Source organism: Natator depressus, chromosome 5 (assembly GCF_965152275.1).
Source record: "Natator depressus isolate rNatDep1 chromosome 5, rNatDep2.hap1, whole genome shotgun sequence".
Taxonomy (NCBI): domain Eukaryota; kingdom Metazoa; phylum Chordata; order Testudines; family Cheloniidae; genus Natator; species Natator depressus.
Window position 1 is genome coordinate 91330210 of NC_134238.1, and position 18017 is coordinate 91348226.

Sequence of the window (18017 nt, forward strand, 5' to 3'; positions counted from 1 at the left end):
CTGGGTCTCCCCTCCTAGGGGAACCCCCTAACCCTCTAGCCACACCTTACCTCAGTGGCTGTTGCCAGTCAGCATTTAGCCCCTGCTCACTGCGGCAGACTGCAGTCTGTAAACCACTCATCAGCAAGGCTGGTTTGGACCTGCTACCTTTGCCTATTCTCAGGCTATACCTCTGTAACCCCAGCACCTTTCCTGGCCTTAAGCAAGGCCTGGAGCTCCTCTAGCCTTACCTAAGCCCTGCTCCACTCGAGGTACCCTTTTCTCCCAGGTAGCCAGGTCCTTCTTGCTAGAGAGAGAGAGTGCCTCAGCACCTGGCTCACAGCTCTTCTATAGGGCCAGCTGTGGCCTGATTGGGGCGTGGCCCCAGCTGTGGCTGTTTTCCCAATCAACCTAGCCTTTTCTCTCAGCCCCAGCCCTCTCCAAGGGCTGGTTTTTAACCCCTTCTGAGCCAGAGCGGGGTGACTGCCCCGCTACAACAATGCTGTAACTTTCTCGCTCAGGAGGGTGAAAAAACACCTGCCTGAGCACAGCAAGTTTCAGTGTTGTAAAGCGACAGTGTAGACAGTGCACCAGCGCTGGGAGCTACGCCCCTTGTGGGGGTGGGTTTTTTAGAGTGCTTTAAATTGCCAGTGTAGACTTTAAAAGCCGTGCTTTAGCATTGCCAGTGTAGACTAGCCCTTAGTTCCTGTGCCCAGGGCCACAGCTGTGCATAACAGTCAGGATCAGCAATTGCAGGAAAATCGCTGCCTACCTGGAGTGGCACAGGCCCTTTACAAGTGAAATCTTTGTGGAAATTAGCTGCCAAATTCTAACAACTGCACGTTTAGAAATTTTGATGGATTTACGTAGGGGTAGTAAAAGGCACATCCCTGACATGAAGGAAACCCCCTTCCAAATTTCAAATCCCTACTTCAAAACAGGAGTTCTCAATAAACTAACTGAAGGAGTTTTTTTAACTTGGGCAGAACAACTTATTTTCCCCTCATCTTGTTCTTGGAAATGGCAGAACCATTTTTTTGCAGAAACTTGGCCCAAAAATTTCCGTTTGAGGCACGCCCCCAGCATGGGAGATTTCATCCTGAATGGTTAATGTTTGTAAAATTATAAGCAACTTAAAACAGAGCCTTATAATAGGAAGTGTTAGACAACCTTAAATATAGGCAGAGGTATTCACCTGATCTAGGAAGCCGCACCTGAAATTGAGAGGTCATAATCCATAAGCACCACAATGCTTGCAGGGAGTGCTGTATTTGAATACACAAACTGCCTGATGCTAGCTAGGTTTTTTAGAGTGTAGACACTGAAACATTTTAGGAACACAGGTTCTATAAAAGCTCAGGTGGACTGTTTAAGCATGAAATGATGTCTTGTATGCTGTCTTTTTGGTAGACATTTTTTCTTAAAAATGGCACCCACCATTTCATTGCTGGTGGCAGTGCTGTTGTAAACAGGGCTAATGTGTTTTTAACCACTTCGTTTAGCTTTACTCAAATCAGGAGTAGGAGACACACAGTGTGGTGGGGTGGAGAGGAGAGGAAGATAGGGTAAAAATAGGATATTATTGATTATGAATAGCTAACCAACATTTTTCTTCTTTTTTTCTTCCTCAACTATGTGCTTCGCATACTTCCTCCTGTGAATAACAATGCTATCCATAACAGCAGCAGCAGTTGCAGGCTCAGCATCTTTCCCATGGCCATGGACCTCCAGTGCCTCTTACACCACACCCATCAGGACTTCAGCCTCCTGGAATTCCTCCGCTTGGAAGCAGTGCTGGCCTTCTTGCCCTCTCTAGTGCTTTGGGTGGGCAGTCTCACTTGGCAATAAAAGATGACAAGAAGCATCATGATGCAGAACACCACAGAGGTGAGAGGCATGGCAAGCCTGATTAGGACGTTGTCAGATTCGCACATTGCTGCAAATTATGTGCATCTCTAAAGAAATCGAATTATATAGAATGAAAACGAGAACAAACTGTTGTAAAATTTTTTTTTTTAAAAGTGTGTCTGCATTTCTACCACTGAAGCAAAATTAAGCTTGGAAGTTTTCAGTATTTGAAATAGGCTATCCATTAGGTGTCTCCTGCTTTATAGATTGCAGGGCATTTTGACATCCTGGGGAATGATTAGTGTAACACCAGTGCCTGCACAATATTGTGGATAATTGTTAAACTGCATAATTGGGTAAATTTTTTCAAAGAAACTAATGTTGTTAAATGGGTGGGGAGAAGGGAAGACGGGAATGAGAATTTAAATTTTGAAGTGAATGTGTTAAATGAAAGGTTTAGATAACTGTATCTGTTACTTTAGTTTCATAGGCTTAAGTTCTAGTACACATTTAAATATTGGGCAAAATTGCACTTGACTAATTTTTGAAAAAAATAATTTATTCTGTCATGAAATAAAAACTAGGCTTTGTGTATGTTTAAACTGTAAATCTATCATGTTTACAAAATACTGTAATTTTCAGGAAATCACTGTATTAGGAATGTGCAATGACTTATATAAATAAAAGCCATTTTAAAACTGTTCGGGGCTTGTGTTCTAATTTTTCCCCCCTTTTTTTATTTCTGTTCTTGCCTCTGTGTCTGAACGGGCATGTCTGTGCATTTCTTGGTTACTACGGGAGCAGACAGAGAGCCGGGCACAGTAAGTACCAATACTTCTGTTAACATTAAAATGTTTCTGCTTCAACAGTACTTGATAAACAAAAATTACTCACACCTGTTCTTTCTCTGTAGGTGTCCTTGTTCTCCCTCCTGTGTAGTCATAGTTGTGATACGATAGGTATATATGTACCCTGTTCAGATAATGCAGTACTTTTTTAAGTTGGAAAAATTAAAAGAAACTGTTTAATTACAAAATTTCTGAGGTCATGATAAAATCATGGCAATGGCGGAGATTTGAACTTAATCAGACTTGATTTGTTTGGCTTCTGGAGCTACTTCTTTTTTTTAAGTCATGTTTATTGCTGCTCACATTTTGAGTGGCAGTTAAGGTGTTTTTTAAAAAAAAAAATCTGCAAAAGTTTAAGTTGCAGAACAGGTGAGAAATCAAAATCCACACATTACTGCTGTTTGCAGTCTCTTGGGCATTGTAATTTCTCTAACTGAATCTCTCTACCCATACAAATGTCTTCATTACTTGATTTATGCATCAGCTGCAATTTCCCTTGAATAATTTTCTTTCAGGCATGAACTGTAATAAAAATTTCATTATAAAATAAGGATCTGGCTTAGCCCCCACCCTTCTGTTCCCCATCCCAAGAAAAGTCTGCCAAAGGGTTGTACTTTGTTTTTTCTTCACACTTTTGTGTCTGAGTAATGATGTCAAATTCAGGTGTCAGCAGGTATTTATTTTGATTTATAAAATGAAACTGTATTCACTAATGCCATGGGTGAATTTGGTCCTTTATGCAGCAAAATGAGTTGTTGTGATTATTCTTTCTTACTCTCAATTAGACAACAGTGTAAGATGCAGTTTCACTAGGAAGGGTTATTCATTGTCTGATAGCCTTAAGACACTTACCTGTTTTTGTTTATAATGCTTGTAAATGCCAGTTATTTGAATGGCAGGGCTTGGAAATATCTTAATTAAAAATGTCCTGCATGCTTTTTATATGATAAACTGATCTTTTTCTCTTGCTTCCAAGTTGGAATTAACAGTTTTTATTCATTTCCTTGCTCAGTGCAGTGGCATCATTAAAGTCAGTACGGCTGTGGAAATGGTTAAAGGGTAGGATTCTCAAAAGCACTGAAGGGATTGAGGAGCACAAGTCCCATTATAGAACGATGGGATTTTATGTTCCTAAGTCTATTTGGTGCTCTTGAGAATCCCACCCTTAGTTAAGTATTTTCTCAGAGTCAAAAGATGGATCTAACCACACTTTTTTTTGGTTCTGTGTAAAATACTTTGCTAAAAATATTCTGCAAATAATTTTAAGAAAAATGTGATAATTTGAGAAATATGCAGTATGCTTAAATAGCAAATATGCAAAGGATACTTGAGATGTGTTGACTTTAAAGTTTAGGTGCCCAGAATGACAAAGTAATGTTATAGAATGCAGACTCTGTGCAACCCTTCATTATGCACAACAAAGAAAGTAGATGCAATCTAAATCTGGTCATCTGTGTAGGGCTACCAGAAAAGCCTTTTTAGTACATTGGGTGGGTTGCAGTTTCATTTTCTTAATTATAATTCAACTCATACAGTTAACTAAAACAGTTCCACCACAGTCACAACTTGCCACCATATGTCAAATCCATGTTACTCTGCTGTGGGTGTGAGGTAACTAGTATAAGTGCATTCTGGGGTGTCACTTAAGATCATGCAAGCAATGTGGGACTTCAGGGCCCTGAAGAATGAACAGTAAATGTAAAGAAAATTACATGCTGATTGTCCTTCTTGCTGTTTGGATATGCCACCTAAAATTGGATGTCTGCCACTCTTTAGATCCCAGTTCAGCAAAACAGTTAAATGGGTTTACACGTTTTGCTGAATAGAGATGACCTTAAGCATGTGACTTAACACATATAAAATGCGTTGCTATTTTGGGGTATCCGTTTCATGGCAAACAGAAGTTTGCTTTTTTATTTTTTAAAAGATATTTAGAATCCATGGAACATTATCCAAATTCAGATTTAACATTTGTGGCTAACATTTATTTGACAGTGAGTTTTGGTTGGTTTGAATTTTCTTTCTCAGTCACATCTTTAATGTCACTTTGAAATGGTTTTTATATTTAAACACCTTTTAAGGCTAATATTTAAGTGGTCATAGTTACATAAGTCATATTCACATGACTATAAATCTTATCATAGTGTTTCCTAAGCTAGTACTATATTCTTATCATGCAGATTACTATTTAAATCATTCATCTTAGTGACCTACATATTTATTTCAGTGAGGCTTTGCATATTAAATGCATATGGTGATGCTGCCAAAACTGCTGACAGAAATATGCTCTGATCACTCAAGACACTAGAAACCATGTTGTTAATCTAAAGTAGCTGCAATATTGCTTTGCAGTACTTCACTATAACTTCCAGTGAAGTTAACTGGTGTGAGCTTCCAGTGAAATCAATGGGTGTTGATTATTCTAAGTTGCAAGGTAAAAGTATTCAAATACAAAGCAAGCTTTTAATGCTCATCTGTGAGGTATTAATGTAACTGAATGGATTAAAGCTGTTCAGGGTTTTTTTTGTGAGGCTCTTTTTGAAAAAAAAAACAAAAACAAAGTGCACCCAGACTAATACATGCAGTCAGAGTTTATAACTATGGTTTGAAACAGATGCATGAGATAGTGAAAGCTGGGAGTAAAATACTCCACATGTGGAGGTGCATTAAACAAATTTATTATAATTCTGGATTATTATGTGTGGGCAATGCCTATAGAAGTTGCTACTGTACATACTCTCACTGCATCTGGGTGCTGGACTACAAAATCTTTTTTTTTCTCCCTTACCTTGTCACTCTTCCTACCCTAAAAATCCGGAAATTGGTATAAGTGAAATTTGTCTGCAAGATTTTATTTTTCAAAAAGTTATTTTGTGCACAATTTCTGATGGATAATAACTTTAAAATTCAAACTGGCCAGTTTTGAAGGCAGAGGTGTGCACTTATAACCTCAGCCAAGTTTCCACTGATATGATCTCAGCTGTCCAGAATTGAGCCACCTTAACAGAGTTTGGTGTGGGAATGCAGACATTTTAACTATTGCGATCCTTTTGGGCTATGGCTAATGAAGATGACCAGTCAGTTATGCTAACTAAGTTCTGTAACTGAAGTTTAATAAGACTTTTAGGAGACTCCGATGCAAGCAAGCTTTGTCCAAATTTTTCTCTAAAGGGTACAATAGCAACATCCATCAGACTCATCTCATGTATTCATTTATCACTTGTGCTGTCACTGTTCTAGCAGTCTATTCGGACAACATAGAAATGCAAATGTTTTCAAGTACTGTATTGTATCAACAGTAATTCATAGATAGTGGAGTTTTAATCTTTTTTATGCACTTGCGATTCATATTGTCTGAAGACAAGAATTCCGACAGTATGTTTTTAGAAGATTTATAAAGTACCTTTAGGTTTGAAAGTAGTTAATTTTTGCTTTGATTACCATTTGTGAAAACAGCAATATTTATAAAGCAGTCACGTTCTTTGTACAGTGAATAGAAAACTCTTTCTCGCTTCCCCACCCCACCCACAAAGAACTCAAACACCCAAAGACAAACATCCTAAAATATTTCTTTGGGTGCTTCTCTTTCTTGGGGAAGGTGATTGTGGTGGACATAATGTTTTAAGTAAACTATTTAAAATGAAATTTTGAATAAATAATAATTTGAAAAGCTTAGAATGCATTTATGTATTAAAGAACCAATACTTTAATATCTTCACCAAGAAGATAGTACCTTTCCTAGAGCTTGTAAGAGGGAAGCTACCATGCTTCCTTTAACCATATGTTATCCCTCTCTTATTTTTAAGGGCCATGTCAAGTTAAAACATAAGGCCCAATCCTGTGTCCAAATGCATGCACAATACCAATTAACTCTAACTAGAGTTACCTGCATGCAAGGGCTGTGGAATACTGTGTTGCAGTCTAGTGTGAAACTAACTAGAAGCCACAAGTGCTGATGGCTGGCAACAAAAGTTAGAAAACAAAAGAGGAGAGCAATGGGCAGTGGAGCATAAATATTTATGGATAATTCCTGACCCCCATTTTGACAGGCATTAGCTAGAAAATATTGAATTCAACAGAAGCCTTATTTTATCCGTTGTTAACCTCTTCTGATTATTAAAGCACAGAGGAAAGCAATTTAGAATTTCTCACTGTGCGCATATAATCATGTGACAATACCAGTTTTTATGATGATGGTTGCTGCCATTATTAGTTTAAGTTCCAGTTGTAATTAAACTTTTTCAAATACACTGCAGTTTTTATGTACGAAGCCTTCCTCATTCTGTGCAGGTCATTACCAGTCTACAGTAGTGGTTTCTCTAGCTTATGATAGGTTCTGACAATTGTGATATTGTATATGTAAATTAAAAATGATTATTAAATTAGTGTGCACACTCATTTCAGTTAACCTTTCCTCCCCCCAAAAATCCAACAATGTACTCTTCAGTCTGTTTCTCGGTGTTTGAAACTTCTGCCCCTGTTTTCAGGCAACTTGTCCTGCTGAGCAGGTAAATAACTGGCAGCTTTTTAATAGTATCTGAGGTGCTGCTCTATCCTGTAAATATAAAATATTTATAATTTCAAGTAGAGGAAGAAAACAGGGATGCGTGGTGTGGGGGGATAAAAAGAAGAGAAATGAGGGAAGATGGCAAAAGAGCAATAAGACTTCATATTTAAAACAAAATCAACTTATTTTAACATTAATTTTCTACAACTTATTTTTCTGGAAGAAAGTTCTAATATCTCTACCCAACCCCCACCACCCTGAGAACACTGGTAGAGTTGTTACTAACTGCAAGTTGTTAGGCCTTGAGTCAAATAAATCTTTACTCTTGGGCAGATATTTTAAAAATTTACACCCTATAGGATCTGTGAAATGATCTTCCCTCCTATTCAACTCATGCTGTTTATTCTTGTTTACTAGTGGAGCATGAATAGTCATCTTTCTCTTGATAGTGAGCACCAGAGCTACATTGGCCCTCTGATATTTTGGTTGTAGATGTTAGATTTGCTCCTGCTTTTCTTTCTGACAAAGGATAAATGTTTGTTTTCCTGATATATAGGGATGTTGGCAGATAATGCTGGTGTGCAGTGCAGGAGATCAGGTCTAATGCGTTAGCTAAATGTACATAGCAGCCTTTTTGTTTGTTTTTTTTTTTGGTCTGCTGACAGTGCAGACAAGTGTGAGTTCAATCTCTTACAATGGTTGAGGTCGGTCATTGCAGTTGGTTAGATGTACAGCAGAATCTGTAAAATGACCAAGCACAGTGGAAAAAATCCAGCTCTAGAGAATGTCTTAATGGGTCCCAGGTATAGTTAAAGCATGCACACAGATGTCATGGGAACTCTGCTACCTAATTGTTATGTTCAATGTAAAGCTAATTGTCAATGTGGTGTGTGCTAGCAAATTAACTTCCCTATGCCATAGTATAACCGAGGATAAATGAGGTGTTTTGGGCTCCCAGTCTGTACTGCTGACACAAATACTTTTCGTGTGGTTTGGAAAGAGTTCCTAAGGGGAATCAGAATGGCAGCTAAGGAAATCCATTTGAATAATGTGCATTATATTCACATTAGGGAACCTGCCTTCTCTTTCTGCATCCATGAGCGGGTTTTCCTTTCACATTTGTTGCCGATGGTTTCAGTGTTCGAATTTTGTTGGCAGCAAAGTCGCTTTGAGATCCAAGATTGCCTTTATGCTGTCTGGTAACAGTGACAGGAAGTAATGTCACATTAAGCTTTTTTTTTTCTTTTTTTCAAGAGTTACTGAAGAAGGGAATCTATGCAAATAAATAATAATGTTGAGCCATTGGAGAAAAATAAAATGTTAGTTATAAAATTGATTTAATCATTTATGCCAATCTGGATACATTGTATGTAGACTTTGCATTCTTAATCCCTGATAAATTGGGTTCTTAGCACGAAAGGAAGGATTATCCTCAATTAAGTGTCTAGTCTACTGAAATTAAGACACAACAAAAATTGGTGTCATGCTGTTTTTCTTCTTAGTGAGTCAACCAGATTTTTTTGACACACAATCAAATCAGTTAACAGTGTAGATTTCAATCCAAAATGAAAAGTCTGTACTATTATCTATAAAATCTCTATTATTCCTATAGGGAAAATAGTAATTCTAACATTTCAAAATCAGTCATTTGTAGAATAGTAAGGCTACCTTTTTTATTTCATTTCTTTTATTTAAATTAGCCATAAAAGAAGAAGAGAACTGATTAGATATCTCTAGAGATATCAGCCTCATGAAGGTGTTGTGAAGCTCCTGCTCTTTCATGCTATCAGTCCTATATTATACCATTTAGGGCACTGATTATGTGGGAAATATAGACAGTACTTGACCTGACATGATGGGAGAATCTTCTCAGTTTGCTGTTCTAATTGGTAACTGTTCTCTGAACCCTCAAGTCACTTCTGCTGGCAGGAGGCATGCTGAGCCCTGGGTAAAAAAGTTTGATATTGTCATCTGTGTCCTAGTTTTTTGTTTACTGTCATTTGTGTCGCTTCAGTATTTCATAAAGCGCTAGTAACATGAGTGGAAAATGGAGACCCTTTCATACCACCTGATGAAATTCCATACAACTGATACTCAGAACTAAAGAAGGAGCAGTTTGCAGTAACAAGTGTACATACATAAAAAACATACTTTCATCAATTGTGGTGGACGCTTTGAAGCTTGCTCTTAACTCTTTAAATATTTTAATGTACTGTTTTCATTTTTTGCCCAGACTAATCATTGAATTTACCGAGTCTAAATCCCTTTATTGTCGACTGTGATTTTATACAACCCAGAACAGTGTTGGCATAATCTGGGAACGAATACCCAAACCATCCAAGATCTCAAACTCTAGGATGTTGGACATGTCATCATGTAGGAATGTGAGCAGGATCAATTAACATCATAGGCCTCAGCGCTTGTCAGGGAAAAAAGTTTGCCAATAAGTTCAGTCTCTCAGCTCCTTGCTACCTATTATCCATCCCCAATGTGACCCTCCAGGGTAGTGAAACTGTACTGGGGTAGGTCTAACATGCCTTGCCCCTCCCCATTCTCTCTCTCTCTCACACACACACACACTTCAAATGACTCTCTTCCTTCCCCCACTCCTTTGCCCCCAATAGAAATTTTGGTGAAAACAGTTTCTGCATTTAAGACCTGATCCAAAGTAATTGGGAATGTTTGCAATAAATCAAGTCTGCATTTAGTACCCAATAAGATAAGTTATTTTTTCCAAGACCTTTAAAATAATGATCTTGTCTGCTACACCCCAAACTATACCGAGTCAAAATGGTTAGGTTTTAAAAATATGTTGGAAGTCGCACATAGCTGACATAAAGAAAGCAAGGTACCATTTGAAGTGACAGTTAAAAATGGTGATATTAACACTTTTTATAAATAAGGTACATTTTGCTTTATTGTTAATGCCCCAGAGCAGTGGTTCTCAACCTTTCCAGACTACTGTACCCCTCTCAGGTGTTTGATTTGTCTTGCATACCCCAAGTTTCACCTCATTTAAAAACTACTTGCTCACAAAATCTGACATAAAAGTGTCACAGCACACTATTACTGAAAAATTGCTTACTTTCTCATTTTTACCATAAATAAATCAATAAATCATTTTACCATAATCATAAATCAATTGGAATACAAAAATTTTGTACTTACGGTTCATTGTATAGTATATAGAGCAGGATAAACAAGTTATTGTATGTGAATTTTTTGTTTGTACTGATTTTCACTAGTGCTTCTTAAGTAGTCTGCTGCAAAATTAGGCAAATATCTAGATCAGTGAATCTGCAGCCCGTGGCCACTTGCGGCCCAATCAGCACCGATGTGCGGCCCATGTGACATCTTCAGTGCCATACAAGTAGTATAGCTATTGTGTGGTTGCAGCCCACATCACTCAGAGAGCTGCATATGTGGCCCACAATGGTAAATAGGTTGAGAACCACTGATCTAGATGAGTTGATGTAACCTCTGCGTATCCCCAGGGGCACACGTACGCCTGGTTGACAACCACTGCCCCAGAGCATTGGGGAGCCAAGAGGTGGTGCTATATAGGAAGTTTGCAGATGCTCTTATCTATTTGACTAGATGTTTTCAAGATCTATAGTCTTCCTGCTTTTAGGAATTCCAGTTTGTAACAAAAAATAATGGATAGGATGACTAGTGGTTATTGGGATGGGGAAGTTACATCCCAGAAACTGTGGACCCTTGCCCCTTAATTACTATTCTGTAAACTAGTAATTAAATGCATATCATAGGAACTGCTTGTGTGTGTGCATGAGTATGCTTTTTGGGTTTATATAGTGCCATGTATGCTTTTTGGATTGATAAGTTTTTCTTTGTTTTTTAGAATACTGAATTGCACAGAAGTGTGTCAGCATTGTTTTGTATAGGCACGTGCATGTAAACATAGGTAGGATACAATCATGTGTGCAGGAACTGTGCATTAAAGGGATACTAAATTTAAAAATACAATAAAACCTATTTCTTATCTTTGTTAATACCTGAAATTACTCTCTCTACATATTTTAGGCACGGATCTTGCAAGCTTCTTGCATGATTGGAATCTACACCCATGTGGAATAATTTGCAGGATCCAGGTCTTAAAAATACAAATTAGTGTTTCCTTTTTTGCAGTTATTTTCTGTCAGTTTGGACAATGAAAACTAATGAAGTCAGTTTTACGTTTTGTTAGTTTCCCTTTTAGCTTCTCAATACTGCAATATTTGAGTTGAGTTAAAAATTATTTCTCAGCATTTTTTTTAAAAAGAATTATTTCTGTTGGCCTTGGGTTGAGCAAAAGCGGGCTTTTTTTTTTCCTCACAACTTTTTAATTTGTAGTCAAATTTGAGTTGACAGTGTCTCTTTAAGCTAAAAGAAAAGGAGTACTTGTGGCACCTTAGAGACTAACAAATTTATTTGAGCATAAGGTTTCATCGGATGCATGAAGTGAGCTGTAGCTCACGAAACCTTATGCTCAAATAAATTTGTTAGTCTCTAAGGTGCCACAAGTACTCCTTTTCTTTTTGCGAATATAGACTAACACGGCCGCTACTCTGAAACCTCTCTCTAAGCTAAGGAGTACTTGTGGCACCTTAGAGACTAACCAGTTTATTTGAGCATGAGTTTTCGTGAGCTACAGCTCACTTCATCAGTTTCCACAATATGCTATGCATCCGATGAAGTGAGCTGTAGCTCACGAAAACTCATGCTCAAATAAACTGGTTAGTCTCTAAGGTGCCACAAGTACTCCTTTTCTTTTTTCTTTTTACGAATACAGACTAACACGGCTGTTACTCTGAAACCTCTCTCTAAGCTGTATCTTCTATTGCAGACATTGGGTGTTCATTTTAAAATACAAATCCATTTTTCATCAGAATTGGATTTTAGTATATGCTTCCAAAACATTGGCTTCCTTATCTTCGTGTGTGTGTGTGTGTGTGTGTGTATTTGGAAGGAGAAGATGGGTTAAATTCTGCCTATACTTATCAAGGTAATTAGTTCAGTCATCCAACAAGCCCACCTTTTAACCGCAAAACATTGTGGTAAACACATTACTGTGAGCTTCTTTATACTGAATTTCATTGGACCCTCCCATATGCTTTATGTAAGCCCTCTGGCATTTGTGTAGCTTGAATAGTCATGAATAAAAGAGCTTAGAGCTAGCTTTAAAGTACAGCCTCTGAAGTAGGCAAAAGGGGATTCAAATTGTCTTGTGTACCCTGTTTTGTTTTCTTCCTCCATGTGGTTGAGCATTAATGTTTGAGCACTGCAAAGCTTTGGTTTCAAATGCGGAGTCATTCAATGAGTAGTAAACTGACTATTAGGTTATGTTTATGATATTTTAAGAGTAAATATCTATGGTTTTTAATTATACGCAAGTATTTCCTTATGGATTCACCACTGTATCTGATTTGGCCTTAAGTAAGTAAATGTATATTGGCACCATGCTTCCTTCTTGTGGTGATTTTTTTTTTAGATGGCTTTTAGAAACCAGGCTTATCAGGTCTTTTTGATAGGAGTTTTTTGCACAACTCATTCAGCATTGTTCATGGCATTAACACATCACTGAACAAATTGCCCTCTTGCATATGCTAATCCCGTACTTAAAAGAACTCATTGTAACATGTTTTAATGCTTTAGCTGGAGGGGAGATGGGAATCTGAGGCATGTCCAATTGTGTCATGTGACCCAAAAATATTTAAAATGCCTTTTTTTCTTTGGGTCAACAGTTTGTACTTAGCATATCTGAATGAAAGTAGCCTGTATCATTTGTAGAAAAGATTAGTCTTTGCTCTTGTCTTTGTGTGTGTGTATCGGCCTCCAGTTTTTAAGTCCAAGACTGATTAAACAATGTAATAGTGTGAATTTTAAGCTAACGGTGAATTTTATGTTGGCAGTGAAAATATTTAATCTTTCTGTTTGCAGTAAATTTGTTGAGGGTGTCCTGTTGAGGTTATTATCACAGCTAATAAATAAATGAGCACTGGGTAATCTTACTCTGTAGCTAACACCTACTTAATTGTTATTGTTTTAAGAGGTAGTGTTCATAATGGTACATGCAATGGGCAGATCCTCCAAGCTTTATTTGCTTTTGACATTGTAAAAATGAGAGATCCATCCTTAGGTAATACATTATAATTGTAAATTTAAAGTTATAAATGCCATTGTATGTTTGTGTGTGTGTGGGAGAGTACATATAAAATACTGTATGCTCACAAATAAACATTGTTTCTCCTAAAGTAAAACAATAAGGTCAGTTAAATTAAGTAACCTCACAAATAGTTACTGACGAGCGAACTAAATTTCTGATAGATTGATGTATGCAAAGATTAAGCAAAATGTAAAATGCTTGAATCTCTATAATTATAATTTGCCTTTGAAGACTTTGGTGAGTTGAATTAAATCGAATGAGAGATTGAGACGGTATTACATTTCTAAAATATTTATTACATCCAGTTTTAATTTTCAGGTGTATATGAAGGAATTCGGGAAGGAATTTTTGATTGACCTTGGTTTTTTGTCTTTACAGAGTAATTCTCTGTTGGTACCGGACAGCCTGCGAAACACAGATAAACGCAGGAATGGTCCTGAATATTCCAATGACATTAAAAAAAGAAAGGTGGATGATAAGGATTCCAGCCACTATGTAAGCAAATCTGTTTCAAATAAATGATTAATTTATTTGCACATATTTTGTGTGTGAGCAGTTAAATAGTTGTTAAAAGCAGGGCAGATTGATTGATTGATTTAAATCAAAGTTATTTAAATCACCCATTTTAATAATGATTTAAATTAGCAAACAGGCAAACTCATTTAAATAATCTATTATAATCTGGTTTTGTGTTTATACTTCTTGGTTATTTTCCTAAAGAAGGTTAGTTCTCATGTTGAATCACAACTAAATATAGCTTCACATTAAATTTGGTGTTTGTTTTTGCTAATCAGGAGGATACACCACCTTTATTTAAGCAGTTATATTGAATAATGTACATTTATTTGGATTCTTAATTTTTCTTAATTCATTTTTAATTTTTTGTTAGAAAATGTGAATGGTGCATTTCTTATTTATTAAGTGATTAATTTTAACGTAAGATGTACGTCAAGCTCTATTTTGATGGAATTTCAGTTAAAAGAGCACAAAAATGGTATACTAATTTTTTAATTAAACTATCTTAAATGTACTCTATACATAATATGAAATTTTATCAAAAGGTGTAACAAAATATATTTTGCATTTAAAACAATCTGATTTATTAAACAAAGGAAGTGTTATCTGTAGTTGGTGAATCTGAGTGTTTCTGGTCACCATGTCTTTAAGATTTTAGAACTAGTAGATGTCATAGTCTCAAACCTAGCTTTCATTCATTGATTGGAAGAGGAAAACAAGCTTTCCTGCATTTTCAACTTCCATTAGTTCCTTAATTTTGAATGAACTAGTCACTGAACTGAAATAGTTGAATAAACTGAAATGAAGAAAATCTCTCTGCACTTTCAAATATGTACTGCTTAATATTATTTTTGCATTTAAATTAAATTATTTTAATACATTATAATAAGTTTAGGCCTCACCATAGGTTGTCATAATTCCAATTTTAATTTTAAATAGGTTTATTAAAAACAAAAATAAAAACTGATTTAAATTTAAAAAACCTGTTTAAAAAAATCCACCCTCGTTAAAAGCTGTATTTCAGGTTTCATGTGGTTGTTGCCACACTTACTGATATTCTTCATATTCATTCATGCTATATAGTGTAATGACTGAATAGCTTAACCTAGTCCCAAGATTATTACTGTCACTGGGTTTTAGGGAACCAGCTGTGCCTGCCTTTAGGAGTCAGAAGCCTTCTAGGATTCAGAAGCAAGTTGTTTTGCTCCGTTTCCTCCCCTTACGTAAGTTGTAATAGTAGCCGCCATTGTAGCTTGAATGTGCCTCAGGGTCTGTGAGGGTACATCTACAAGGCAAGCAGTAACCTGTGGTGAAATCCATCCCCTTCCCTAACTTCGGAGCCCGAACCCAAATGTCTACACAGCTATTTTTAGCACTGTAGTGCAAGCCTCACAAGCTTAAGTCTGTACAGTCTCTGAGACACACTGCCACAGGTTTCTGCTTGCCATGTAACCTAACAAAGCTACCTACTACTTACGCTGGTTGAAATTACAAAATTACTATGAAAAGCAATGTGTCCCCCCCCCCCCCCCCAAAGTAAAATGTAAAATATTTGCACAACTTGTGTGTTGTCTTTTGACCAGCTTTACTTGCCCCTGAAGTTCCACAGAACCAACAGCCGAAAGGGTCGTAGATCATATGCACTGGCTGCGATAGCTCAGCATTTCTGCCCTTAACCTTCTTCTAAGATTATGATAAATAAGCATGGGAGGAGCAGAATTTAATGTAAATTAAATAGAAATAATAGTAATTGGAGAGGGAATGGAGATGTTAGTCACACAGAGAAACAGAGGGGAGGGCTGATCTCTTTTTATTAAAAGTGTAATTGTGACACAATTGTACAGTGGCAAGAATGCCTTGGGTCTGTGGCTTCAGGCATTAGCTGCATTGCTGGTCACTCTGACCCAAGAAAATTAGATTCTATTGTAATTCTCAACATCTGTGGGTATGATTTATTTCCTTCACTTGATCCCAAGTTTTCACCAGATGCTTGTGTTGATCACAATAGGTTCCGTTCTATTCTCAGTGAAACCCTTGTAGTCTTTGATTTTGGGGTTGCATCAGAGCAACTGTGAGCAGGTTGGGGCACCTTCCCTCTCCTGTTAACCTAGCCCTGTATTACCACTGCATCTTTGAAACCAAAGTCTGTGATTTCTTCCACCATCTTGTATCTTGTTTTGTTGCTGGGAACTTTTGACAAACTTTCCTATTTACTAAAATCTTTCAACTCACTAGTGTCCAGATGCTAGCAGTTTTGGGGGTATTAGTAACCTCATTTATTCAAAGGAGAGCATGCTTAAACCATTATCTGTTTCTTGGGAATCATATACAATGTGAAACTCTTGATTTTTTGGAAAACAGGACAACTTCTCTTTTTGGTAGAAGCACTAGGAATGGAATTGGATTATTAGTAGATAAAATAAATACTTAACTCTTAAAACAAAGAGTTTAAAATAATTCCACTCTGGAACAGGCTTAATATTTAAAGATTTACTAGATTTCCAACTGTACTCACATGTTTGCTGCTTTCCTAAAAGCAGCACTTTTAATGACAAGGAGGCATTTGTGTCTAGAAAGCAGAAATAAGTTGGCTCAGGGGAATTGTGGGATTGGAAATAGGACAGTAAGTTCAAGATCTTTCAATTTAATTTCTGCTCAAAACTTTTTGATATTATGAAGCTTTAAAATGGAAATTGGGATGGTCTCAAACTGGACTCTGGACTTCTCCAGGAGAATTACCTTGGACTTAGAAAAATCTTCTGAAACAAGTAGTACACATAGGAAACTTCTTTGAAAATCCTTGCCATTGTGCTTTACATGTTCAAAGCACTGTGAAAACTGTAACTAATTCTGCAACTCTCCTTTTACAGTTGCTAGGACTAAAATATACAGGTTAACAATGAGAGCAGTTAAGGATGTCTTTTTCCCTCAGAGTGTAAACAGTCATTGGACTAGCCATACATCATTTATATTTTATAGTTAAAAACAAATATTCTTTCAGATATCTCAAATGTAATGTAAATCTAAAAGGAAGAAAAGCTGTGCTCCTATTTTCATCAAATTTGTATATTTGCCCTATCATTTATAAAAGTGGTGAAGGGCTCTCTGCTGTTAATGGTGTGGCTCTCCTCTTTCTGTCTGTCTAATTCGGGTAGGACAGTGATGTTTAATATTCAGGTGGTGAATACAGCAGATGCTTAGCCTTTTCCCATGCTCTTCAAGTGTATTAAATGGAATAAACAATTTTTTTCTAGGACAGTGATGGGGACAAGAGTGACGATAACTTGGTTGTGGATGTATCCAATGAGGTAACTCAGTTTTCATTTTTTGCATTTTTAACATTTGCCCAAGCATTGAAGGAAAAATTCAGTATTGTCTAAATGTATATAAAAATAATGCTTGCCTATTTTCTTTTTACTAATATTGGTAATTAACCTGAAAAACCTTAAAATGTAATGCCTGCTGGCTGCCATATTACAGGACAGAGCAAATTGGGCTGACTTATCTGCTCCCTCTTGCACTGGTTCGTACACATTTCAGCTTTCCCATAAGATGCATTCCAACATTTTACAGCTGCTGTCATGACTGCCTCTGTGTGGTGGGGAAGAGTTAAGATGAGGATGTATGTACAGGACCGGGGTTGATCAGGCAATGTTTTTAAATCAATGCGTCTTTGGCAGGGATGGGGTTGGAACACAAGGTTAAAGCAAACTGAGAGTTGAGAAGCAACTAGAGAGATCCACAGAATTTCCTAGGGCGAGTGGCCATTTAAGAAAACCCTACCATTCTTCAGGAAAGACAGTGTAGGTAGCAGCAGTTCCTGCCAGCAGCACCACAGTGGAGGGGGCTAGTCCAACTCCCTCCTTCCCGTCTTTTATGTCCTGCAAATACAAGACTTTGGGAGCATAGGATGCCATCAGTCCTCTTCCCTTACTCCGATCTGGCTTGGGAGGCAGGGCCTTTACCAAGCCATGGTGTACAGAGGAGGTCTACTCTGTCAGCCGTCAGTTTTGTAGGATTGGATGGTGGAAAGTGGGTATCTGAGCAGGGAGCTAGGTAACTAGCAACATCTTCAGAAGCCCAGACCACAGCAATATCTGAGCATATGATACAAAATTGATTAATAGACTTTCTGCTCTCCTGCACCTGATACCAC

General features: G+C 37.2%; 1 protein-coding gene across 2 annotated transcripts in view; it reads left to right on the plus strand.

The window, feature by feature from the left end:
• The window catches only part of TLE1 (TLE family member 1, transcriptional corepressor), a 92246-nt gene that overhangs the window by 38028 nt on the left and 36201 nt on the right, over nucleotides 1-18017 (plus strand). For both annotated transcript variants that reach the window (XM_074953200.1, XM_074953201.1), the window contains exons 7-10: nucleotides 1662-1866; nucleotides 2632-2648; nucleotides 13724-13840; nucleotides 17116-17169. In XM_074953200.1, coding sequence (XP_074809301.1) covers nucleotides 1662-1866; nucleotides 2632-2648; nucleotides 13724-13840; nucleotides 17116-17169 — 393 coding nt within the window. The remainder of the gene's footprint in view (nucleotides 1-1661; nucleotides 1867-2631; nucleotides 2649-13723; nucleotides 13841-17115; nucleotides 17170-18017) is intronic.